Source organism: Chrysemys picta, chromosome 21 (genome assembly GCF_011386835.1).
Source record: "Chrysemys picta bellii isolate R12L10 chromosome 21, ASM1138683v2, whole genome shotgun sequence".
NCBI lineage: Eukaryota > Metazoa > Chordata > Testudines > Emydidae > Chrysemys > Chrysemys picta.
The window spans coordinates 1,650,903-1,677,732 of NC_088811.1; the positions used below are offsets into that span (position 1 = coordinate 1,650,903).

The 26,830-nt window shown below is 56.3% G+C and overlaps 1 protein-coding gene across 5 annotated transcripts in view; it reads right to left on the reverse strand.

The window, feature by feature from the left end:
- Positions 1 to 26,830, reverse strand: part of LOC101936426 (espin) — a 76,034-nt gene that overhangs the window by 41,586 nt on the left and 7,618 nt on the right. For 4 of the 5 annotated variants that reach the window (XM_065574917.1, XM_024110261.3, XM_065574918.1 and 1 more), the window contains exons 2-5: positions 25,787 to 25,980; positions 4,105 to 4,291; positions 3,170 to 3,352; positions 2,422 to 2,553 (exon numbers count right to left, since the gene is read on the reverse strand). In XM_065574917.1, coding sequence (XP_065430989.1) covers positions 2,422 to 2,553; positions 3,170 to 3,352; positions 4,105 to 4,291; positions 25,787 to 25,980 — 696 coding nt within the window. Of the gene's footprint in view, positions 1 to 2,421; positions 2,554 to 3,169; positions 3,353 to 4,104; positions 4,292 to 25,786; positions 25,981 to 26,513; position 26,830 lie in introns of those variants that run through there. The other variant, XM_024110262.3, reaches the window with a different exon arrangement.

The following is a 26,830-nucleotide window of genomic DNA, read 5'->3' on the forward strand; positions in this document are numbered from 1 at the left end:
GTGCCCGGAAAGGCCCTGGCATTTGTAACGCCCAGAAGTTTTATTAGCTGACGGTAAATCTGCTGCCTGCTGGCCCCAAGTCACACTTCATAACTAGAGATGGGCCAAACCCCAGAGCCACCGACCCGAGCGCTGAACTCTGGGGGACCTGCTAAATGGGACTTGCCTGGAGTCGTCAGGGCAAGCCCCAAGAGCCCGTGATGTGCCACTGGTGCCATCCTGGAGGGGATCCAATGACCTGCCTGTCCCAGACCCCCGGTGCTGTTCACACCTGCTCTCTGGGGGAGGCGCAGGAGTGTCCACAGGCCCAGGGCCTCTGCTCTCCAGAACAAAGGAAAAATTCCTCCAGTGAGCAGCCTGGCAACCTGCACACTGTGCCCAGCTTCCCCTCCGTGGGGCCTGCACCCCAGGGACTGACTAGGCCCCAAAGCAGGAACTTCCTGGCCCTTCACTGGCCAGGACTGGATCGCTCTCTCTGCTAACGGGGAAGGGGCATACAAAGCGTTTGCAGGGATGGAAGCTCCTCCTTGGCCGCCCTGCAGCGAGCGAGGCACAGAAAGAAACACCCAGGGGGCGCTTTGCTCCCCACGTTTTGTGCCTTTCACTGGGCTGGCAAGTGCCCAGCATGTGGTGCAGCAGGGGGTGTCCGTGTCGCCGTGGGATAACACTGCCCCGGTGAGTGAGTGACACAGCAGAAGTGGAGCGAGAGTCTCAGGGCTTGTCTACACTTGAAAGGCTACGACGGCAGAGCTGCGCCACTGTTGGGATCCAGCCCATTGGCGTAGCTAATCCACCTCCATGAGACGGGGAGCTCGGCTGACGGAAGAATTCTTGTCGCCCTAGCGCTGTCTGCACGGGGACTTAACTCCGTCGCTCCAGGGTATGGATTTTTCAGGGGTACAGCTCACAGATCAGCCAGACGCTCCCCAAAGCTTCCATCCCCCTCTGAGAGCCAGCACGTGCGCCCCACACAGCCCCAGCCCCTCGCCTCAGGCCATGTGGTGATGTGGGAGGACACCACGCTCGCGGGGGAATCTCCTGCTCCCTGAATCCCGCACAGCAGGGCCCATTAGCTGCATGCAATGTGGCCAGCTGCCCCTGCCCCTGCCCCTGCCAGCGAGGGCCCCGCACCCACAGACCCTTCCTGCCCTGGGAAGCTGGAAGCGCTGAGCACGGTCCTGGCCCTATGAACAAACAGCACCTGTGGGTCTGGAGAGCTCCCCTTTGTCACTGAGAGGATGTGCCAAAGGGTTAAAGTGCCGGGGAGGTGGGAGACACCCAGCTGCTCCTCAGTCTCTCTGCAAATGCCCAGACAGAACGTCCATCCCCTGAGAGAGGGCACGGGAGTCCCGCACCCTGAGGCCGGCCTGGCACAGCTGCAGAAACACTGGCACTAACTGGGCAGAGCTAGCAAGGATCTCCCCCAGCACTCCAGAGACCCAGCTTACATTGCCCGGGCTAATGGTTGCCCCGTGGCTTGGGGACACTCACCCGCTGTGGCACACGCTCACGGAGCAGCTGGGCACCTTCTCCTGCAGGAGGCAAGCTCCTAACCAGCAGCAGCCTGGCTCCTGCCACGGGGCCAGTGCATGTGCCCAGCTCCTCAGGGAGCCCCTGGGCAGTCCTTCTGCCCGCTGCTCAGGGTAACCTCCAGCTGCCAGGTGCTCATTGGCCCTCGTAAGCAAGGCTAAGTGACACTGGTTTCCAGGAATGGTGTCCTGGGAGTCTCTGTCAGAGCTGAGCCGGGGCAGGGAACCACACCAAGACGGCTCAGCTCCCGCAGCATGCCAGGGCACGGCGTCCCTCGGGAGCTGGGCGTGGAGCTACCCCCCTCCAGCAACAACAGGCAACAAAGGGGCCCGGCAGCAGCCAGCAAGTCACCAGCAAATCAGCCGCTGCTGAGCCCAACGGGCTGGTGGGAACCCAGCAATGAGCGATGCGGCAGTAGGCTCTGCAAGGAGGGAGGCCAGGGCCCCTGGGTCCAGTGGGCTGGGTGCCCTGGTACTGGGAGTGGGCGTGTCTGGAAGGGCCCTGCGTCTGGAGGGAGGGCAGTGCCTGCAGGCTCCACAGGCACATGGCTGGCACTGGCTGGGGGGCTCTGGAGACCCCCTGCTCTCTGGCTCTGGGCTGTACAGGTGAGTTTGGGACACTGATTGAGGCCTGGCAGAGAGGCAGAGCTGCTACTGAATGTCTGAAGTCAGCTCCCCTGTGTCCGAACTTAGCAAACGTGAGATAAAAATGCAGCCAGAGCTGTGCCCACCCTGGGACTCGCGTGCCCCAGCCCCACTCCCTCCTCTGCCTGCCTCTCTGCTCCACACCCTTCCTCATGCCCGCCCAGCGCCTTGGGCCTCTGCGCGTCTCTGAACAGGGGCACCGCAGCAAAGGGGCTGTGTGGTGGGAGCTGGCAGTGCGGGGCCGCACCATGTTCTCGACGGTGCGGAGGTACTTGGCGCAGTGGCTATGCCCGTTGTAATCAGCGAGGTCAGCGGCCGTGTAGCCATCCTGGTCACGGAGCCCCAAGTTGACACCATTCACCACGAGGATCTGACAGCACTGGAAGGAGATACAAGGGGGGGCGTGATGGAGGGTTTGGCAGGGGCAGATCCCACTCAGGCACAATCCAGCTGGGAGAGAGTTCTGGGGAAGGGGACGGGCTGCTACACACCCAACCCCAGATGAACCTGAGCTGCACTCGGACTGGGGGGCCGGGAGGGGGTGAGGCCAGACCCCACTCAGTATGGCACAGCAGGACAGGGCCATGCCAGGGTCTTACACATGCTGGTGTGCCACGGCAGGCTGGTACTGTGTTGGGATGCTATAGCTGGGTGGTACCATGGCAGGGCGATACCTTGGCAGATTGGTGCCACGGCAGGGTGGTGTTGTGCCAGTGTGCACTGGTGCCGTGGCAGGGCGGTGCCATGGCGGGGTGGTGTTGTGCCAGTGTGCACTGGTGCTGTGGCAGGGCGGTGCCGTGGCAGGGCGGTGTTGTGCCATTGTGCACTGGTGCCGTGGCAGGACGCCTTCACTGCCCTCACCCTCTGATGAGTTTTCACTGACTGGAGCTTTCCCCATACAGAACAACTCTGTTCACAATCAGATCCGCCCCTGAGGCAGCTCCATGGCAAAGCCTGCAGCAGCTTCGCTCTGCGCCCGCCCACACCACACTGACCTCCAGCTCTCCGTTCTCAGCGGCGTCGTGCAGCGGCGTCCCCCCCCACTGGTCGGTGGTGATCTCTCCCCCGTGCAGGAGCAGCCAGCTCAGCACTTTGGCGTGGCCGCGGCTGGCAGCAAAATGCATGGCCGTCGCGCCGTCGTCATCCTGCTCCGACAGGCTGATGCTGGTGAAGCTCATCTGTAAAATGGAGAGAGAGGCTGCGTGCTCCGAGCCCTGTCCATTGAGTGACACCGCACCAGCCAGCTGCCTCCAGCGGGCCCGGAGCCCCCAGCACTGGCGTGGCAGGTCCCAGCAGCATGGCCCTCTGCCGGACAGCAGTGCCTGGTACCTCTGGGGCAGCGGAGCAGGAGCCTGGAGTCTCCAGCAGCTCAGGACGGGGCGCGGGCAGGGCAACTGGGGCCCGTCTAGTTCTGACTTAACCAGCGCGGGAGGCTGCGTGGCAGGTATCCCGGTGCAGGAGCAGCAGCCTGGGCTCGGCTCAAGTCGATTCGGAGCAGGGGTAACTAAACCCCCATCAGCTGATCTTGTGCTGACCCTGGGCGCTCACACAGTCACGGCCAGTTCAAGCGACCCTGGAACGACCTGCCAGTCAGACAAGCCCTTCGACGGTGTCTGGGCGGTGCCGGACTCCGAGTTCCCGCACGGCCCTTTGATCTCTAGGAGCCTCATGCGAGCTGACATCAGGGGGAGCAGAGCTCCCCGCATGCTCTGTGAAACTGGGTGCAAATCCCATTGGCCTGGAAATGGGGACGTGACCCAGCCCGGGGCTAAGCACTCCCAGCAATTACAGCAAAGCTCCTGCTCTAAACCCCGCCCCTCTCGCCCCGTGCTCGGACGGCCCTCCAGCGAGATCGCCTGCCAAACGGCTGGGAAGCGGGTAGTGCCCCCGCGCCGCAGGCTGCATGGGTTCTGGCACAGGCAGCACTCACCAGCCAGACGATGACGGTGTTGTGGCCCATCTGAGCAGCCGCGTGGAGCGGGGTCATACCGTCGTTGGCGCGCACGTGGGGATCTGCTCCGCAGTCCTTCACCAAGTACTGTATGATTTCCAGGTGGCCTTCCTGGCAGGCTAGGTAGAGGGGAGTGGCACCATTCTTGGTCTGGGCACTAACACTGCTGCAAACGAGAACAAGACAGGCTGGGGAGCAGGTTGCTTTAAATCTCCTTCGCCCCGTCCCCAAACCAAGTCACACAGCCGATGGAAAACACTGCTCTGGGTCCTTGAGTTTCATGCAGTTGTCAGCAGTGATGTGGAGATGCCCCCTGTTATGGCATGACCCCACCCCACTCCCGTGGGCAGCTCCAGGCACCAGCGCAGGAAGCAGGTGCTTCGGGCGGCCAATGGAAAGGGGGGCGGCACGTCCGGGTGTTCGGCGGCAATTCGGCAGCGGGTCCCTCAGTCCCTCTCAGAGCGAAGGACCCGCCGCCGAAGAATGAAGCGGTGGCGGTAGAGCTGACGCCAAAGTGCCGCCGATCGCGGCTTCATCTTTTTTTTTTTCCCGCTTTGCCGTTTGGGGCGGCAAAAAAGCTGGAGCCGGCCCTGCCCGTGGGTACAAGACACTGGCTCAGCTGCCCCCGCGCCCTGCTGTGGTGTGACCGCCCCATGGGGCTGACAAGCTGTGATGGGTTTCAGGTGCAATCTGGACCAGCGAGGGGCTGTCACCACTTGCCCTGCAACGCTGGTGCCTCACAGTGCTTTGCTGCTGTAGCTCCCAGCCTGGGACACTCCCAACCAGCCTACCAGCGTGCAGGTCACACCCTGAGTCAGAGCTGTCCCTTGGGTAGGGTGAATCGAGGCGACTGCTCCAGGCCCCGCGCTTTGGGGGGCCCCGCGGGCTGGTGCGATTGGCCGGTGCAGTCGGTCCCGGAAGACATAGGTGCAAGACCTAGGGGTGTGTGTGTGCGGCTGCCGGCCCCGTGCGCCCGGGGCTCTACTGCTGCCCCACGCCCGGAGCCCAGCCACCAATGCAGAGCGGGACCCCCAAGCCAGTGAGGGGCTGATTTGTCCTGGGCCCCGCATCCCCCTATGGACGGCCCTGCCCTGCCCTGCGTGTCTGTGTACCAGACAGCCCCGGGCCAGCACCTCTGACCCCAGCAGCTTGGCTACAGTCCCACCATCCCATTCTGGCTCCCACCAGCCTTGGTTGCAACCCAGGTAACTCCAACACACTCCCCATCCTGAATGTTCCCCAACCCGTGTGCTTTGCAATGACCAGCCCTCTCCTGCACAGCTCAGAGAAATTAAGGGGCCCTTCATTCCTTTAAAGACACAAAAGCACATCTAGCAAGATTCAATCTTTGCCTAAGCAGGTTTCTCATTCAGTTCCCAGAGACTTTAAGCCCCCTTGGTCGAAGGACCCATCTTTCTCAGCTTGCAAGCGTGTCTGTCTAGTGATGGATGCCAGGGTGGCTTCTCTCGTGGCTCATATCTTCCAAAGTTCAATGATCTTGTTTCAAGAGGCAGGATGACCTCATGCTCGTCTTGCCTTTCTGTGGGCTTCCCGTCCCCCTGTATGATTTCTGTATAAATGGAGCTTCATTGTTTTCATTCCACCCTGCTTAATTTACACAGGAGACAGGTAGAGAGCTGTCTGGGGGGAACCTCTTTCTCCCTGTTTGGCCACATACTTTAAAGCATAATATCATCCAGTAACCCTCTTTCCTCACATAGCGATACTACAGACAAACCCCACAGATCTCAGTCACCAGTGTGCCATGACTGTTCAGAAAAGACCTCTCTCTATCCACTGTTGCACTATGGGATCGTTGATTCAATAGCTTATCACTAGAGTTCCAGCCTCCCACCCCATCCCCTGCATCTTTATAGACCAGTAAATCTTTGAAATGGATTCTTCTGAGAAGTAAAACCCAGATTAAACTTCCCTCGCCTGCTGGTACAGACCCATGCTGTCTTCTCCCACACGTTTTAGTGTGAGGTTCACCTCCATCCCTTGATGGGTCTGGTTACGGGCTATGTGAATAGGTTCTCGTTGTCTTTCAAAGTGCTTGGGAAGTAAACAAATTCCTATGGGCACGTCTACACTACAAAAGTGGGTCGACCTAACGTACATCTGCATGGAGCCGCCGCAGTAGTGAAATTGCTTTTGAGTGTCCACGTGACACTCCTTGTGTCGGCAGTGCGCATCCTCACAGGAGCGCTTGGCCCCACTGTACTGTCAGCGGGGGCATTGTGGGATGGCTTCTGAAAGACGTAAGTGACGCTGTGTTTGCACTGACACTGCATCCCCCTAACTACATTGACACAGACGCTATGCCACTCGTGGAGTTATTACATCACTTACAGAGTTAGGTCGACATAAACTGGCTTGTCGCCCTAGCTCTGTAGTGTGGACCAGGCCGTTGTCTAGTGCAGCCTTGTTTACAGCTCCTCCTGACATACCTGATTTAAACACACTGTAGTGATAATTCCAGCGTATAGCCACAACCCCTTCCACCCACCACGTACATCCGTCACACACAGATACTAAAGATCAGAGTTATTCGTTTTCAAATGATACTTCACAAAGCATATTCCGTACGAAGATGATTACAATAGTGTGTAGGGTGCTCTGGGTCACACACTACATCACTTAATTACCCTCTCTAGGGGCTGGTCTGCATGGAGGATAAAAGCCTACAGCAGCTAACAGACACTCCTGTCGCTCTGGTGGACGAGAGCTGAGCTTTCTGTTGGCGCAGGCCTAGGTTCAGGCCCTGCTGACCCATGGAAGGGGCTGTTACAGGTTTGTTGGGATGCTCTCTGCTCAGTCGCGGAAGCCACTGAAGAGGTTGGTGCAGGGCTTCCACGCAGGCTAAAGAATAATGCCACATCCTCCCAGCTGGTTTTGGGATTCCCAAACACCTCCCAGGCACACGCCTCATGCTGCCCGGACATGCACATGCCCCACACCACTCGGCCGTGCTGGCAGAGATGGCACGTGGGCTGCAGAGACACAGGCACCACAGCAGGAGAAGTGACCAGGCTAAGGCTCAGAGCCCAGGAAACGCGAATTGGGGAGGGGAAAGGATCGATCTCCAGTGAAGGGCTGAGTGCGCTCTACTCCCTCTGGCATCACGAGCACTTGGATCCTGTGGGGACTGGCATGACGTGCTGCCCAGACAGGCTGGGCCCAGGGAAGGATGCAGCAGCTTGCTGGAGATGCTCAGGGGGCAGGACAGGCAGGAGGACAGAGAGGCTGAGCAGCCCTGTGGCAGACAGCAATGCACCGAACAGGCAGGGGGAGCAGCCTCCCCTGCACTGCCCCCACCCAGCTCCCTCCAGAAGGGAGCGCCATGTGTGACCGTGTGGGGTGCATTACCCCCCAGCTAACACCCCTCTGCTCTGCTCTCGCTCGGCGCTCCCCTAGTTCCCCTTGCAGATGCAGCAGCCGCCACGGGAGGTCATGCCGTTAATGAGTGTGCTTAGGCTAATCTCGTTCCTTCGGCTGTTTTTGGACACTGCAATTTAGCAGTATTTTCAAATAAGCAGATTAGGTGTCCAATAAACACCGACGCTGCGGCTGGCCCTGCCCATCACAGCAGAGGAAGAAGCTGTAATGAAATAATTGGGATGATAGGGAAGAACCCACCCAGCAACTGAATTACTTGGGCTGGTGGCTTAAACAATGTGCCAGACCAAGTGTTAGCAACCAGAGGAGCCGGCAGCTCTGGGATTCCTCCGGCTGGGTGCAAGGCGAGGCCCCCACGGCAGCCTGGGCTCCCCCACGGCTCGGTTCCCGTTCAGCTGGGACCCGGGAGTGCAGCAGAGAGTGAGCTGAGGGGGGCAAAGTTAGCCAGCCAGCCCTGAGCGTCCAGGCTGGTTTGAGGGCTGCCACTGTTCCTGGCTGATGCGCTCAGAGCAGGGCTCCGCACGCTCCTCGTGGATGTGCTAATATTGCCACGTGCTATTTTTTTTTTAGGTTTCTGGCACCTCCGTACGCAATCTCATTGGTGCCCCAACCCTGACACTGTTCAGAGCCCGCAGATCCCCCAGCCCCATCCTGTCACAGCTAAGCCTTGCAGTGCATGGGGCAAAGCGGCAGCATGGTGGTGCCCATGGGCATGAGGACCAGATCCCACACTCCTTCCTCCAGCAGCACTCCCGCTGCCTGCAGTTATGGACTGCAGGGGGAGGGGCTGAGAGGATGGCGGGACTCCATTCTCCCTCCCCAGGGAAAGCAATTAGCTGCATGGAGCACAACTCCGCTTTGGGACGCGCTGCTTTTGCAGGGCATTGCACTGTGCAGTATCATGCAGACCACGGGACGGCCGGGCAGCCCCCTGTACGACAGGCCCTGAGGGCTGGCCTAGAGCTGTGAGTTTCGCCCTGGGAAAGGGGAGGGAAGGAGATGCCAGCGTGGGGCACAAGCACTAGGCTGCGGAGAGCAATGCCCCTTTGACTGGGAAGCCCCTACACCAGCTGGCACAGTGAGGGGAGCTGCACAGCCGGAGCCCCCCACAGCAAGGGCTCTTGAGACATGAGCTCCGCTGGGATCCTGGAGCAGGCTGCACCACACAACGGCTGGCAGCCCTCGGGATAACCGGCCGTGAATGCAGGGCACCATCTGCAGCTCGGGGGACTCATCCGAACGGGTCCACATTCAGGCCTAGCCCATTCCCCAGCACACGCCACGGGTTCAGCTTGGCACTGAGATGACCAATCCCACGACGTGTTATTGCTGCCCACAGGGCTAATGCCAGGTGGGGCACACAGCAGTGCCAGGGTGTGGGAGGGGGCAGCCATGCTGCTGGGTGCTGCCCAGTCAGGCCCCTGCCTGCAGCCCAGTGCCCCCGACTCCACCAGCAGACACAGGGACTGGCCGGGAAAGCTGGGGGTGGGGTGAATTCCGTCATTCCAGCCCCCTCCCCAGGCCATGCCCTGAGCACACCCGGCCCCCAGGCCCAGCGCAGGGCAGTACCACACTTGGCACTTTCCCCTGCCGGCGCTAGGACGTCTCCCCAGCTCCACCTGCCCGGACCCGGGGTGTCAGGAAAGGTCCTCCCCCTCCTCTGAGAGCGGGGCCAACAGGCACACAGAAGGGACGACTGGGCTGAGGCCTGGGATCAGAGCTCCACGTGGCAGTGCCCTCCTCGAGCTAGGAATGGGGGGGGGAGACCCCTCCCGGCACACGGTGCTGCAATTCTCTCAGCCAGTAAGCGGCACTTGCAGGGGCGTTCGGCTCAGCCCCGCTCGCTCCTGCCAGCGCTTGTTCTGGACACCATTCTCCCAGGGAGCGGTCTCAGGGCTCTGGGCCCAGCGGCCGGAAAGCGCTGGGGACCTGTTCAAATCAGCCCAGCACTCAGAGGGTCAGTGACGCTCCCTAGGGCAGCGCCCAGCTCTGCGAAAGCTGCGCTGGCTATCCGCTGCATCGGGGCCGGGGCCGCCGACGGGCCAGGCCTGCACGGAGCCAGCCGGGGTCCCAGGGAGCAGGGCTGCCCTCTGCTGAAGGCAAGTGCCCGGCACTCAGCACTTTACCGGGAAGAAATTCCCCACTGAAAGCCCTGTGATGTTAGGATAAATGGAGCCAGTGGGCTACCAAGGGTCTGCTATTAATAGCCTGCTGCTAACCACTGGTGGCCAACAATCCTAGGGGCAGTATCTAGGCGGTAACTACACTCAGCTGGGCTACAGCCTGTCCTCAGGTGCCAGGCGTCCCCCTCCCCTTTGCTCTCTCCACTCGCTCATGCCCAGCTCCGGCACCACATCAACCTGCGCGAAGCGTGCAGTCGGCAGCTGCCCTGCGCCTGAACTCACAGACGCAGCCCGTTGCTCCTCTTTTCAGATCTCCCCTCCGGCTTCCTTCCCTCCCCTCCAGTTCAGGCGGCTCCAGGTTACCAGCACCAAGGCTGCAGAGACTCCCCCGTGGCACTAGCGCTCACAGCCTGCAGCACGGCATGAAAGGAACAGAGCAGTGCGAATCCATCGCCCCGCTGCAGCCACAAGCCAGGGCTGCGAGGCAAGTGGCCTTTGCAAATAGCCTGACTGGCCCCATGGGCCCATTCATCTGCACAATCATTAGAAGCAACGAGCTTTGGGCCAAATCCATCGTGGGTGTAAATCCCTGGGACTCAGTGGCGTTGCACCGAGCATGAAGCAGCCGGTGGTGCTGAATTCATCGTACACGCAGTGTCAGTCGCTTCCCTGCCCAGGCCTTGCCTCAAGTCCAGGAACCCAGAGCAAGTGGCTGTAGGACAGAGAACTCCAGCCTGCTTCCCGGGCTAACCAGGGGGGTGGGCAAATGGGCCGTGGCTGCACCCCCTGCCCTGGGCTGCCGGGATTGTCAAAGCTCCACACAAGGATTAAGTGAAGCCCATCCTGCCAGGGAGGGGGCCGGGCACGGCTACTGAGCAGGCTGTCACGCCATGGTGCAGCTCGTAGACACAGCACAAAGCGGAGAGAAACTGCCCCATGTCTGGGGGGGCGGGAGGGGCAGGAGGGGCAGGAGGCGACTGCCTGCGGGAGCCAGGGAACAGGAGTTCGGTGATTTTCACTTCAGCCCTAGTTCTGACCACTGAGCCACTGCTTGTTGGGCGGGGTCTATTTTAGGGCCTTTGGTGGTACATCAGGGCCCAGTCTGGTCCAGGGTTCCCAGGAGCGGGATAGCGAGAACCTGATGTCGGTGCAGGAACGGCAGGTGGGAAGGGAACTGGGTGAAGGTGCTGGGGGATGAAGACAGAGAAGCAGCCAGTCGCTGGGTCACTGCCGTGCACTCTGCATGGGGTGTGAGAGAGCAGGCCGGGACGGATGCCAGGCTGAGAACAGCTCCAGAGGGGACCGTGGCCTGCTCAGGATAAACCCGCGGCAGGCAGTGGGCACCAGCCCAGGCTGAGTGGGCAGCAGCATCACAAGCTTCACCCATAACCGCCCTCCTGATCAGCCAGGGCCCTGCACAGGGGGTGCCTGCGGCATGTCCATGTATCCAGGGCGCTCTGCCAGCTGCGGCCCCACTGCCCTGCAGGGATGGTGTTTTCACGGGTGCGGGGATCTGCACCCAGAGCCCAGACTCATTTCCTAGCCGGACGGTGCTGGATTTCCGGCAGCGACTGGTGCTAGCTCCGACCAGCCCTAGTACCACGCACGCTGCACGTGACGGCCAGCTAGGAACACACCTGGGAGGCTGCCAATTAGAAACCAGCACTTGGAGCCAGCGTCTCTACAGAGCCCCCCGCTCATCCGGCACCAGAATACGCTGGCTCTGGGGCTTGCCGCGGGGAGCTGGGTTATTAAGCCTCAATAAAAACCTGTTGAATATTTTAAGAAGGAAGAGCAATAAATACTCTGCTCTGTTATCCAAAAGATCCCAGGCACCTTAATAATTGATCCCTGTAACTGTGAGAAGGGCTGGGGCTGGGTGTGCTCTCCACACAGCCTGGCCAGGTCCCCTGGCCACCCGCCGGCTCTGCCCAAATGCCTGCAGCGCTCGCTCGCTCTCTCTCGGTTGGCACAGCTCGTCCGCTGCAGGGTGGGCCCAGCCTAGTGCCTCTCATGTGCTGCTAGCGCCCCGGTGCCCACAGCCCTCCCCCCCCCCCAATTCATAGCTGGGCTCAGCTTGTGGCCGTGCAAAGAGCCCTGGGATGTGCCACCCAGAGTGAGCGCAGTGCCAGCGTGGACACAGCAGCTCCAGCGTTATTTCGTAGGGTGGCTGCGGGGCTTGGCTCGGGGGCCCCGAGCTCTGCAGTGCAGACAGACCCTGCCGTGGCTGCTTCCCACAGCTGCACATGGCTGCTCACATCGCCCCCGGTCCTGCCCATTCTCCCTTAGGCAGGTATGCGGCTGCCGCAGCACCCAGAATCGACCCGCCGAGCAGTGAGGGCATCTGGGCACGGCTCATTCCTTAGGAGGGCAAATACGGGGTGCTCTGGCAAACTGGCTCAGAGCCAAGGAGCTGGGGATTCTGAGGTACAGCGGCTGCCCTGGACCCAGGGACCGGTGGGGAGCCCACAGTTACTGCTTCCATGGGTGGGGAGCTAGGGGGAGATGCGGGGTCTCGTAGGTAGCCTCTCTGGCTGGGCGGATGGTGACATGTCCAGGGAGGCTGGAACCAGCCCTTTGCAATCAATCAATATTGGATATTCTGCTCAACACCCCTCCCCCAGCCCCCCAGGGCTGCTTGCTCTGAGACAAGGCACTGGCTTCTGGCACCCAGGGCCAGCCTGAGGTTCTGCTGGGGTCATTCCAGTGAAACAGCTGGAAGTGCTGGACGCAGAAAGCAACTAGGCACCATGGGCCAGAATCCACCATACAGTGGGTCAATGAATGCTGAGAAGATGCACTGACTTGGCCCATGTAATTCAGCTCTTTTCAGGAAAGGCAACGCAGGCCAACCTCGTCACAGCCCCAGTGGAATGTCTCTCCCTTCAAACTGCAGCCTACACACCACTGCCCCATGCCCCCTACTGCCTCTGCATGTACCACAGCTCCTGCCACCTCCACACACTGCCACCCTGTGCCCACTGCCTTGCCATGCCCACTGCTGCCCCTGCATGTACCACAGCTCCTGCCACCCCCACACACTGCCACCCCGTGCCCACTGCCCCATGCCCCCTACTGCCCCTGCATGGTACCACAGCTCCTGCCACCCCCACACACTGCCACCCCGTACCCACTGCCTTGCCATGCCCACTACTACCCCTGCATGGTACCACAGCTCCTGCCACCCCGTGCCCACCACCACTCCTCCATAGGCTTCCTGGCCAGTGCTGCCAGAGCAGCAGGCATATGGACGTGCACACAAAGGACCCAGATGTTGGTAGCACTTAAGTGCTCTTCTGTTTTTTAACATTTTAAATCTGTTAATTAACTCACCACTAATGGCACTTGACCAGATTAGCTGCTAATCGTGTGAACGGGCACATTTTAAATCCATAATTGCCAATTCCCAAGTAATCTAGAATGGGTTAATCTGTGCAGGTTCAGTTTTGCTTAATGCAGCCTATGATTGGGGACTATCGGCATATTGAATGTGTGAGTAAACTGCTTTGCCATATGCCAGTGACCTCCGGATTGTCTCTGCACCAGCTGCTGGGTTTTGTAGCTCTCTCGTCCATTTGTTTGCTCTGCCCATGGGACCCCCAGTCCGTTTATTACCCAGGCAGCGCTGAAAGTCTGTGCTAAACCCACCATCATCCAGACCTGCACCCGGTGTGGCCACCTCTCGGGGGAGCTGGGTGGGTCACGTTCACTGCACAGGGCCTGACTCTGACCTCCTGGTGGTTTTCCTCCGGTGCAAATTTCTTTGCCTTCAGAGTGGTTACTCCTGATCGACAGGGGGCAGTGACAGCAGAATCTGGCCCTGGAGCGCTAATATCACATGTTGTGATCTCCTAATAAAGCGCCAGGCATTTGCTGGGGCTGGTTGTGAGTGTGCTCAGGTTTGCCATTTCCCCACGGGCAGAATGGGAGCAATCCAGGCACAAGAGCCAGAAGGGCTTGAGGACTGTCCAGTTGAGATGCTGGGAAGGGTTCGGGTGAATGCAGCCTCGGCAAAGGGCACACGGCGCACACTGCTCGGGTCCCACTGGTGGTGGGCGCTGCCCAGCGGAAAGCACAAGGAGCCAAGCCGTTATCTGAAATACAAACCCTGCGCGCCACTGCACACACTCCAGGCTAAAAAACAACTCCAGCAAAACAGTGGGGGATGGGCTGGAATATGACCCAAGTTTTGGCAAATGCGGAAGGGCCTTTCTTCTCCTTCCCAGGCCTGGCTGAAAGGCGCCCTGCACCGACTGCTGGGGAAATTGAAATCCCGAAACTGCATTTGCTGCAAGTGGCAACTTTACGTCTGGGACGAAATGTGCCAATGCCCCTGCGAGGAGCTGGCGCTGCCTAGGAACGCCTGGGACTCGCTGTCCCTGTGGGTGAATGCACGGCTCTGAGTCCTGAGCACACGCGGGCACTTCAGAGCACGCGCCACTGGGGGCTCGGAGTCTCTCAGCCCAGCAGGGGCCCTGCTGCCATTCAGATAAGCCGTAACAGAGAGAACCTGCTGCACAATGTTCAGCCCTGTGCCTGCAGCCAGGCTAACAAACTGCTGTAAATCAGTGCTTAGGGGACTGCTCCGTTGTGCTGGGCTTCCGATAGCTAGAGTTGCTCTGAAGTGGCTGCGGGCTGCAAGAAACACTGGGGCAAACCTGGGCAGGCGTTGCCCTAGCCGCAGGCAGAGTGCAGCTTGTTCTGCACCAGCTCCAGGAGACGACAGTGAGACAAGCAGCAGCCTCGAAGCCGAACCAGACACAGGAACGGGCAGCGCCATTCTCAGCTGTGTAGCTGCATGCCTGCGGTTCGAGTCCCCCGAAAGACGCGCTGCCCTGGCACTGGTGTGCTAGGGTTACCTTGCTGCAGCTGGAGTGCTGGGGAGGAAATGCAACGCAGTAGGGGTTTACTGTTACCTTAAAGAGACAGCTCTCCGGGGAGCGGTCCCCAGGCCTAGGCATCACCCCACTCCCACTGGAACAGGGCTGAAGTGGTGCAGGTTTGTCCTGTCCCTCTGCGTGGGGGCGAATTTCACCCTCACAGGGATCTCGTAAGGGCAGCTTCAGCTCTTTCCACCCCCAAGGGGTGAAGCACGTGTCCAGGAGCAAAGGGAATCCAGTGGGCATCACGGAGCCTGGCACTGTTCTCGCCTTGTTTTCATGCAGCACTTGGCGCTATGCTGCCTCCGCCAACCCAGCGTGGGAGGCTGAGAAATGCCGTGTCCAGCACCGGGGGCTGCCCAGCCACCTCCGGCCTGCACTGAGACAACTGCTGAGGCCACGAGCCCTGGACAGGCCCCAGGGCCCCAGCTTGTGCTGTGCCTGTTCAGATACAAGCCAGGCCACTCTGCGCAGGACTCATGCTGCTGCTGCCCAGACGTGCGTGCAGCCTCTCTCCTGTGCGCCACAGAGATTTGTCCCTAAACTTTCCCTTCCTCTGCTCAGGCCACTACCCCTTGTCCTACTGTCACCCCAGGCTGCTGCTAAGCCCTTCCCGCCCTCACGCTGCTCCCCTGATTTTCCTGGCTTTTTGCCGAGTTGTATCGCCGCGTGCTGCAGCTGCTGGGCGCAGCGGGGTGTTTGCAGCCCCTAAGGGGGAGCAAAGCCCAAGGGAGGTGCTACATAGTGAGGAGGCAGGGGAAGATTCCCAGCTGAGGAGAGGCAGGGAGCAGAGAGTTAAAGGAGGGGAGGGGCAGAGGATTGCACCGGATTCGCCTACAAATAATCACGGCTTATCCTCTGCCAGGGGAGTATGCCGTGTCCACCCCCAGACCACAGGAGCACATGGACGAAGGAGAGCCAGCCCTGGCCCTCCATCCATCTGCGTTCGCTTACTACAGGTTAGCTGCCGCTGGTTACCATAGTGATTACAACAAACAATGCAGGACGGAAAACAGCCACTTGTTCCCAGGGATCGCCACTAGCCAAGCTGATTAAGAATTAACGAGACAAAGCCTGCAGCTTGAGCCTGAGGCAGTGAGTGGGTTTAAAGTATGCAGATTAGGGGCAGGCTTAGCAGGCCCAAATCGAGAGTGCTCCAGGGAACGTCCTGAGACTTAACAGAACTAACCTGGTAACGGCCAGAGCGCGGCAGCCTATTAATAACTTACATTACTGTTGCTAATAATACTAATTCAATTCATTTAATCGTTAAAGTTTAATGCATTCTTCAGGCTGGCCCCAGCTTGGGGCAGTATGTGGGCGGGGGCTGGCTAATGTCCCCCAAAAGCAAAGCTAGGGGTCTTTACGTCTTATTGTTCGCTGAAATAAGCAGCCCTAGAATATTGTGTCCCCAGCAGAGAGAGGGCGGGATTGGACCGGTCCTGCTCTGAGCACCGCAGTCTGGGGCAGAGGCAGCTGGAAGCTTTAGTTCATTTCGGGGTTCAGTGTGTTGGCTTTGTACTTAGCAGCAGGCACCTGTAGTGAAGAATTCTTTAGAAATACCAGGGGCAGACAGCTCATTGGCACCCGTGTCAGCAGGTGAGGCCAGAGAGCCCACCAGGTCCACCTTGCACCCAGGAACGCTGGCACCTGAGCTCAGACGTATGCCAAGTGCTGGAAACCAGCCGTTGCTCAGAGGGCCAGGGAGCGCCTGTTGGGAATGCCTCCCCTTGTGCCGGGAGGCACCAGCATCCCAGCAAAAGGAGACTCTACTGGTCACTCAGTCTGTAGAAGCCCAAGGGATTGGCTTTCTGAGAGCAAAGAGCATGAAACCAGCATTTCTGGGCTGGCTCGTGCCCATCCCCCCATAGCATCTCACTCGACCCTGGCTAATGAGACATGAAAAGCCAGACCCCCCCCACCACCGATTGTCCTGTGAGATGGTGGCTTGGCCGTAGAGCCCCCGTCTGCAGGTGCAGCAGACACTCAGAGGGACGGGGAGTCCCACACACTCGTGCTAGCAATCGGCACACCGTAAAGAGTCATTCAGAAGAACATCCCAGAGCCTGGGTGCTTCTCTGAACGATCGGCAGCTCTCCTGTCGACGTCATGAATCTACCCCCAACGAGCAGTGGTAGCTGTGTCAGTGGGAGAAGCTCTGTCCACACAAACACTTGTGTCGGTGTAACTTACGTCACTCCGGGGGGTGATTTATTCACCCCCCTGAGCGACAGACGTTCTGCCGACATACACTGTAGGGTAGCCTCAGGCGCACCCAGCACATGGGGTTGCGTACCTGACCAGCTCGGCTAATAGCCGTCGGAGAACCTATCCTCCATGGATTTATCTAGTTCGTTTCTGAACCAAGTTCTACTTTTGCGTATACTTTCACAACACTCCCTGGCCAGAGGCTGGCTGTGCATTGTGAAGAAGCACTTCCTGATGTTTATTTTAAACCTGCTGCCTATTAATCTCAGGGTGACCCCTGGTTCTTGTGTTATGTGAAGGGGTAGCTAACACTTCCCCGTTCACTTTCTCCACACCAGTCATGATTTTATAGCCCTCTATCATATCCTCCCTCAGTCGTCTCCTTTCCAAGCTGAACAGTCCCAGTCTTATTAATCTCTCCTCCTACTGAAGCTGTTCCATACCCTCAGTCATCTTTAGGGCCCTTCTCTGTGCTTCTTCCAATTTTAATATATCTCTTTTGAGATGGGGTGACCAGAACTGCACGCAGTATTCCAGGGGTGGGTGTACCATGGATGTATAGAATGGCATTGTGATATTTACTGTCTTCTTATCTATCCTCTTCCTAATGGTTCCTAACATTCTGTTAGCGTAGTTAGGTTGCCCAACACTTTCCATGCGAAATGCCTCTTTCAGTTGTTTATGACTTTGTCACACGATAACGATTTGGGCTGAAATTTTCCAGACCAGGCGTCGGCCTCAAGCTGATTTTTTGGGGGTAAATTTCAGCAAAATCAGTTCAGCCACGTCCATGTCCTGCCTTGAGTACAGAGGACTGGACTAGATGAGCTCTCAAGGTCCCTGCACTTCTATGATTCTGTGAAAAACAAAATAAAGGGAAAATATGGGTTTTGGGTCAAGGTTAAAAAATTCTTACAGCCGTTTTGCTGAGGAGCTTCACATTCTAGAGCAAGCGCTGAAGAGCAGCAGGGCAGGGCGTGAGCCCAGGCTATTACCCTGTGTTCAGGAGGGTTCCTCTCCTGTCCCTGTAAAAATCCACCAAAGTTGGCCAGGTTCTGAGCTCTGAAAATCCGTTCAGGCAGCATGGAGGAGAAGGGGAAGTAATCTGACATGACTGCGGAAGGTGGGGGCAGGGGCAAGGCCAGGTGGTGAGGCACGCGAACAAGCTGGAGGGGGCAGGAGTCAGGGTGTGTGTGTGAGTGGGGTGGGGGAATGAGGGGGCAAAAGGGTCTGTAGCCACTAGGGAACACTCCTGCCCAGAACATGGAACGGAATCCAGGATTCCTGAGGCCCAACATTCCTCTGCTGCCTGGCAAATGGTACGGCTCATCGCCCTCTCGTGACTGGTCCACAGAGAAGATAAAAACCTTCTACTATTACCAGTCACTGATTACCTCAAGTGCAAAAAGGAGCCTTAATTCTGGCATTTCCTAACTTCTGAGTGCTTGACTTTGCAACCTTTCATGGTCTTTCAATAGAGCTTTTGTCTGCAATATAGATACAAACCCACTGTCGTTCCTCCCCATTTGAACTGTTACTGCTGCATCCTGCCTGTTAGCTGGTGTTGCGGCTCCCAGAGATAGAATTTCAAGGCTTGTAATGGAGCCTCCCATCGGGCAGTTAGCAGAAGGGACGATGAGCACAGGAGTAAATAATTAATGGGATTTCTTAACTAAAGGCGGCAGGTGCTCACAGCAAAAGTAACTGCAGGAGAAGCATAAAATTAAATGTACAAGGCCTGTGACTAAGACATGCTTAATTAAGAGCCTACTTAGCAAAACTCAGGGACCCTTCGTCTGTCAGTGAGTTGAGCGGGGGGCTGTGAAGTCTTTTCCCACTGATAACTGGGGGTTTTGCCATATCACTTGCATGGATTCTACTGGGAGTCTCACTGAATGGATAGTCAACCTTTCCACTGCTGAGCTTCCCATTTATAGTTTGTGGATTTGGTCTGGAACAACCTCCCTGCCCCTAATGGACCCCCTGATTCTCTACAGTTCATCTGTGTTGCCTTGTCCTTTCCCTAACGAGAGTACCATGCCTGGAGTCCCCTAGCTCGCTCCCTTGTCTGTCTGGGCTCAGGCATTTTGCCTGGAATCTGCACAGTGTACCCTCCCCATGCTCTGCACTGTCACAGCCACAGATGGTACCTGTAATCCACTTAGTTGACTTGTATTTACCTGTATGGGTTAATCTGCTGGGAAGGGTCTGATTTCCTGTGCTGGAGACAGTATGTAAAAGTAAAGGGCCCGGGGTGCATTTGTGCAAGTCACGCTTGTTATGATGCTCCCACAATAGCCCGGGCATATCAGGACACTACTCGTTCAGTTATGTTTGCACGCTGACCCCATTTCCAGCCCCCGGGGAGCTGACTGCCGCTGGAATCGGGGGAATATTCAGGTCAATGAATTAGCAGCAGCTGATGTTGTGCTGCTCTCAAATCAGTGGATTGCAGGACATACCTGATCTGCATGTGCTAGTGCAGTGCAGCCACGGAGATGTGCATAGACATTGCATAAGGCCTTGCAGACCGTGTCTGTACCAGGAGTGTGTCTTCTAGGAAAGTTGTCGCCTGAACACATATTGGTCCCAAAGCAGTGACGGCGTGTGAGAGCAATTGCCATGGTTACTACAATAATTGGTTAAGATTTTAAATTAAGGATATAAAATAAACACAAAGGAAAGGCCTTTGGGAAAGCAATCAGGGTAAATTCCCTTTTGATCTTAACTTCAAGCTCTCCAGCTGTAATAGCCAATTCGTGAGGTGGAAACATTAAAACCACATTTTGTTTTTCATTTAAAAGAGAAAAATATTTTGACCCTTTCCTTTGTTTGTACAAACAGCGTCGTGATTTATATAATAGACAGCAAAACTTGCCAAACCACCCAGGGCAGTCCAGAGACTCTGCCTTGTCAAGTAACTGCTCTGGGGATTGTCTAACCAACCTGCTGATATTCCTTTGTGTTCCTTTTGCTCCATAACAATCACACCCAGTGCAGGCCCGTTAGTGACGAGATTCTGCAGACACCAAGTGGTGTGTCACCAGGGCCAGAGGACGGCTCTGGCCCGTCACCTAGTTCACTTCCCAACCTCAGTAAATACTTTAGTGACTCAGTGGCTAGGCTCCATAACCGTGTAAGAGACTTTACACGGAATCCATGTGCGGTAGGACAATGCCCAGGGGTTCTAGAACTGCCATCTCACCAGTCATCTGTCATCAACTAACGAGTCAGCTTCAAGCCAGCAAACGCTTTGTTCTCATTAGATATCAGTTCTTCCCAACGGCGTATGTAAAAAGCGGCCTTAGCGAGCCCATGCTATCAAACCCCTCGTGAGACTTGTGCAACGTGGCTCTGCCAGCACTTCCTAATGGAAACACTGGCGGGACCCCAGCATGGCTCTGAACTGGGGATATTGATTTTTATTCTTCCGCAGCTACGCAGAATGGAGTCAGAGTCAGATGCAGCTAAACCCGAGGGAGCCCAGCATGCTCCTGTCACGTTGGCAGGCAGGCCCGGGCCTGAGCACAGTTTCCATAGTCAGGCTTGCTGTAGCGATCTGCTGGGGAGAAGAGACCCAACCAAGCTCCAGCAGCTGAAAGCATCTCTTCAAAAGCCACTGCATTCTGCTAGCTAGCAGGGCGGGGGGCAGCAGGCAGCTTCCCAGGAGGGGCAGAGCCTGGGAGCAGTGGGACAGGGGTGCTCCGGGGCTTGGCTGATCGGAGGCACAGATTAGACCTGGCTGCGGGAAGCCCTGTTGGGTGGAGGTTTGGCATTTAAAGGGTATGGGCTATTTTTACATTTGCTATCTTGGCTTTCCATAGAGCCTGGCTATTTAAACTCCCCCTAGCCAGGCAGAATCCTCTCCTGGCCTAGCTAGTGCTGCGCTCACCTCACACCCCCAGACCCAAGGTTTCAAGCATTCTGAACCCCCCCACGCCAGCTGCTGCACCCCCAAAGGTCCTGCTGCCCGAGCACTACCGGAGGTGGACACACAGCTCTCAAAAGCTTCTGCAGTGGCATGCGAGGCTGAGTGACGACGAGCAGCTGTGAATCCGCCAGCGGTGACTATTTCCTACACGGCCCTTGAAGAATTCCCTCCGTTCTTGTGAAAGCAGGAAAAGTGGAGCAAGCCAGGCTTCCTGCTGCCCTTACAGCCGCTATCACAGGGCCGGGCTGGAGTGACACCCAAATGATGTTGCATATCACTTCAAAAGTTTTTTTTCTCTTAATTAATTGGCCTCTCAGAGGTGGTAAGACAACTCCCACCTGTTTATGCTCTCTGTATGTGTGTATATATATATATCTCCTCAATATATGTTCCATTCTATATGCATCCGAAGAAGTGGGCTGTAGTCCACGAAAGCTTATGCTCTAATAAATTTGTTAGTCTCTAAGGTGCCACAAGTCCTCCTGTTCTTCCAAATGATGTTCAGATTCATCTCTTCCCTGTGAAATGGGGAGCATGTCTAGCCTCAATTCTCACATTCCGCCTGAATAACCGATAACTCTGGGGCTATCATCAGACACCTGCCTCTGCTCTCAGAAGCCAAATCCCTGCCATGCTTCTCTCTCTCCCAGCCACGAATATCCCTTCTCGCCCCACTGCTTTTGGGGTAAACCCAGAACAGACAATTCTGGATGTGGGGGGTTGGATTTGTTATTGTCCATGCATCTGCCTGTGGCAGAAACTCCTGTCCGTCCCCCAGCCCCGTGAGGAACAGAGGGCTGGCCAGGCCAGGCCAGATCTGGTCTCCAGCCTGCAGTGATACAACCACCCCAGAAACTGACATCAAAGCCCCCACCCCACAAGATACAGCTTGGGCAGCAAAAGGAGCTCACGTGTTTTCCACATTCAGGCCTTTTATTTGAAGGGCCCATTTCTCTAGGGCTGGGGGTGGGGGCGCTGGGCAGCACTGAACATGGTGAGACCCAGCCTGCCCCCAAACATAAGGCAATGCTGATCCCCAGTGCCAGCAGGCTCACGCCTCCCTACACTTTCCACCTCCCGCCCACTCCCCGAGGGGCTGACTCTCCTGCTTGGACTGGGACCTCGCGGAGGGCTGAGGCAGGAGCCTTTCGCTCACAACCCCTCCCAAAATCCATGTCAAGTTACAAAATATTTCACAACACAACCCTCTTCCCCTGCAAATACCCCACTTCGAACGCTCCCGGGATGGGGTTTAAATGAACCAGCAGAGGAGGAGGGTTTCCCCTCTAAACGCTCCTGCAGGAGGCATGTTCCTCCCACTCTGCTGGCAACTGCCTGCCCAGCCAGCTCTCCTTGCCCGAGTTCACGTCCCATCAGTCTCCATGGGTCCCTTTCAGCAGCTCTCTCCATCCCCATGGGAAATGCAGGCGGGGGCAGGTCTGGGTTCCATGGGCTTTGGAACACCCGGGAGACATCTGCCGGCCTGTCCGTCAGGGAGGGAGGATGGGGCTGGGGCGTCTGTGTGCCCTGCTTGGCAGCCTTCCAACACGCTGCTTTCATCAGCTACGGGCTGTAATCTGAAGGGGTAGAGATGCTGAGTCCAGGGCCCCTCTGCCTGCCGTGTCTAAGTCCTGGGCACTGCACTGCCCACCAGCTGGGAAACATCTGCTGACAAATGTGGCAGCCCTGTCCAGCGTGGCACAAAGGTCATCCTGACCCCTCCCCAACACACACGGAGACCCACGGGTGGAAGGTGGGTGGAGGTACAGGGGCAGAGTTAAGGCTGCTGCTGAGTACCACAGAAATGCCTATCAATAACCAGAGACAGTCTGTCTATCTGTATTTCCAACGCAGCCATCTCACAAGCAAAGGACAGTTCTGTTTGCTACCAGCGATAGGGAAGGGTTGGGTTTTGTGTCCCTGGGCATCCCAGGGTATCCTGCTCCTGCCCTGGCCCTCACTTGACCAATGCAGCTAGCGATAGCTGACACGCCTGCCCCGCCTCCTCCAGGAAGCCTGTCCTCTCTCAGATCTCCGGTCAGTGCTAGGGGTCGTCCTCATGCAGTTCCCAGCCAACCCCACTAGTTAATGCTCCGCTTCTCTTTGGACAGTGATTGGGCACCAGTTGAAAGCCATCCTGAGCCTAGATTTGCAGACTGGCTTTGGCCAAGGCCTCAAATGCATTTGTATGTTGCTGTGGGAAAACTGGGTAGATTTAACCAGCGTTGGTATCCCTCTGCAATGGATCTGGGGTGTGCGTTGCCGGCCTATGAAAGGCCCCAGACTTGTGCAATGCTCTTAGACACACAAGAGCACATTTGGTTCATGTGGCTGTCCTCTCCTGCCTGTCTTATGCCCTGCCCACCATATAAGTACTTTTCATCATGGTGCTTGGTTATCAGACTTGTTGGCACCTTATTTATGACCCAGAATCATCACTTGCTGCCCTGTGGTCCCTGTGCCCAGTTGGCGGTGGTGGTGGTGGTAGGGGTTTGTTTTTTTGCCAGGAGTTACACTGGAAGGGACTTCCTTCAGTCTCCCACATTCTGCTGCTACATGAGTGGGAGCTGTTCGGGAGGGGGAGAGAGGGGGGTTGCTGACACTCGCTAAGGGCCCAGAGGTGGCTGCATTTTGGATGTTGTCATTACTGAGGATTTGATTCTGTTCTATTTTGTCAAAAGTGTGTTTGACTTTGTTAAGAATCTTCCTGTGAAAAGTCCCCGTGTAAGTGAACGTTAATTACCAAAGAGCTGCAGGGTATTTATAGCCTTGTCCTCCTGTCCATCACGGAAAATAAGATTAGAAGTTTTGTAATCTGTGGCGCACAGATCCATGATGTTTGAGTGACCTGCTTTTCCCACCCCTGATCATTTTATATTTGCTCTTTGTTGACCTTCTAGCATTTTGGCTCCACATCCAGCAGGCTACGGGGGAACTTGTACAGGGTCCCAGTCAAGAGCTGGGACCTGCATTCCCAGCTGCAAAGAGAATGCAGCTATTTTGGGGACAGACGTCTAAGTGTTTTAATCACCAGGTGGGAGCATTAAACCCAGAGACAGGGTCATGGTCAGAGAACAGAGATTATCAGCACAGGTGAAATTCCACCCCCTCTGTGGAGGGCCAGTCCTGGGTCTGGACATGGTTATTGGGCTTATGTGGAATTTACGGCTTGCCTACACTTTGTGCTGTCTCTACCTAAGGAAAGACAATGCACACACCCCAGCACACCTGGGTGTAGCTCCCTGGAAGTCACCACAGCCACACTCATGTCAAATTTCTGACAGCATCGCGGGGTTTGATTGAGAGCTTGGATCTGGGCAAGTTCTAAGCACCAGAAAGCAGGAGTTAGAATGACATGGCCATGCTAGGCCATAACCAGCAGTGCTGGCTATCACTGGCCCAGGAACTGGTTTGTTTTCAGAACATCCTGGAATTCTGAAGTTACTCTGTAATAACCAATGAAAAGTACCCCAGTACTCCCGGATTTTACCATGCACAGACCGTGTCATCTGAAAACACACAGGGGCCTTGACGTCCACAGCCCTCTCACAAGCCTACATTCCTTAAACAAGGCGGAAGCTTGTCTTTCCACACATTTGAACAGCCTTATTTCTCCTGCAGGGCAGCCTAATCCATTTACATAACTATAGCCTGAACAAAGGCGACCGTGTTATCGCCCAGTTCCAAAAGCGCCTGGAACAAATCCTCATCAGCCCCACCTGCAACAGGGAGCAATATTTCCATCAAAAGTGAACATCCAGCCTCTTGCCCTTTGTTCCTGGGATAATAACCAACGGACGTTTGACTTCCCACTGTGATAAAGCTGTCATGTCGTTAGCAAGCCCAGGTTTTACAAATGAGAACAATTCTTTTAGCAGCCAAAGCAGGCTCTGTGCCGACTGTTTGTTGGATGGCGTTGTATCCAAGCCAGATGAGCCATTTCTCCCTCACTAGGGCCAGATGCTGCAAAGACTTAGGCAGGTGAGTAACTTTATTCTCTCACTAAGGAAGTCCTGTGAATAGAGTTGCTCACCTGCACCAGCGTTGGCAGGATGGGACCCTAGGGCAGAAGACACGACACATACAGTTCAGCCAGCACTTTACACAGTATCCTGCCACTTGTAGAAGAAAGGACTAAAGAGACGCAAAAGGATTGTAATGTAATTGACCAGTGCAAGACACACCACGGGCCGGATTTTCCATTGTCTGGCACCTGTAGTGGTGGTGTTATACACGCAGTTTGCACAGGTGTGACGACAGCCAGGTCCCATGGAGTGGAGAATCAGCACCTATGGATTTAGCAATCCAGGTATTGCAGGATATTCATTATTCACACAACAGTCCCAAAATTCATACAACTTGGAATCGGAAGTTAATATTTACATTTGCTACTATGTTCTTGTTAGTATTTATTCTCAGCAATGCCCGCTATGTTTTAGGTGCTTTCCAAACAGTCTTGGCACTGAGGAATTCACAATCTAAGGAAAATTCAATTTGATTCTAGAATTATATCCTAAGGAATCTTTCCTGGGGTAAGAAAGCCTTTTGCTTGGTTTACAAAAATAAAATTAGCTGTAATCATAGAATATCAGGGTTGAAAGGGACCTCAGGAGGTCATCTAATTCAATCCCCTGCTTAAAGCAGGACCAATCCCCAGACAGACTTTTGCCTCAGATTCCTAAGTGGCCCCCTCAAGGATTGAACTCACAACCTGGGTTTAGCAGGCCAATGCTCAAACCACTGAGCTCTCCCTCAGATACTGTGCAGTGGCAGTATCATGTGTCAGCCAAAAATTGTATAAATGTATAAAAAGGGGAATCTTAATATGAATCTGCAAATTTGCCATAAGACCTAGTCATTGCTAGCCAGCAGCTCAGACACATTAATTTCCACTACAGGATGGGAGGGCAAAGTTAGAGAAATGTTAGTGATGCTGTAAATACAGCTTTAGCTGTGTGGACTCCATAAACCCAAGACTTGGGTTACCTCCATTGTGCACAAGCTGAAGAACAACCAAATGCTATAATTGCTCTAGATATTCTGACACAACCAACACACGCGCAGAAACAAGCCAACTGAACTCCCTGCAAATCCATCCCCTAAAAACAAAATTCTCTTACTTTGGACAGTGCCCTAAGAGAAGTCGCAATGAAGGGAAATCTCCTTTGGCTGCAGCATAGTGAACAGGTAACGCTCCTGTGTCCGTGGCTATCATCGGGTCGCTGGCTCCAAATCGCAGTAGCCAGTCTATTACTTCGTGGTGACCAAAGCGGGCTGCGAGATGCAGGATAGTGGCACCGGAATTGTCTGTGTCCTGCAGAAACGAAACAAGACAGTTCCTATTACGACCTGCTCCTCGTGACACTGCAATGAATGGGCAGCGAGGTTTTCTGGACTGCACACTCAGGTGCACGCAACTGTGGCAGAACCTCCAGCCCTGCTTAGCAGCAGTGTTTTATCAGTGGCTGCAAACATGGGAAACTGCAACGGGATCCTGCCCCAAGCGTAACGTGGCCCCTGTGAGATGAGTTCAGGGGGGCTGAGCCAGGTTCCTGTGTCCACATCACACACGCACACCCTACCCGGGATTAAAGAAATAGCCTCCTTCTCGAGAGGCCAAAGGCTAGAGGAGGCCTGGAGTGTGACAGCCGCTCCAGGCCAGAGGACAGGCACAACGGCAGGGTGGGGAAGGCTGCACCAGTTCTGGGGACAAAGAGAGGCCTTCAGTAGCACCAAGTTCACAGACGCAGAAGGGAAGAACAGCCGCAGGAAGGACCCCGCCTATGAAATGGGAACCGATGGGGGTGGGGAGAGGGAGCAGCACCGAGCTATTAAAGCAACACAAACCAAAGCAGCCGGTATCCAGAGGAACATGGATGCCAGTGTGCCAATCCTGGGGGCGCAGAGAGACGACGTGCAGGCTAGAAGCAAACACTGGATATTGTGAGACCCTCTGAAGTCCCACCTCGCATCCCTTTGTGCTGCCTGCTCCAGACAGAACGCCATGTGACTGCGCTCCTGACCTTCCCGGACACAGAGGAACCCCATAGAGCTGGTGCAGAGCCCTTAGCCATCAATAGACAGGGCTGGGTGCAAGGGCTGTGGTCCCCGTGGGCTGTTCTGAGCCATACGGGGACAAACCACAAAGCAGCTTCTGAGGGGCC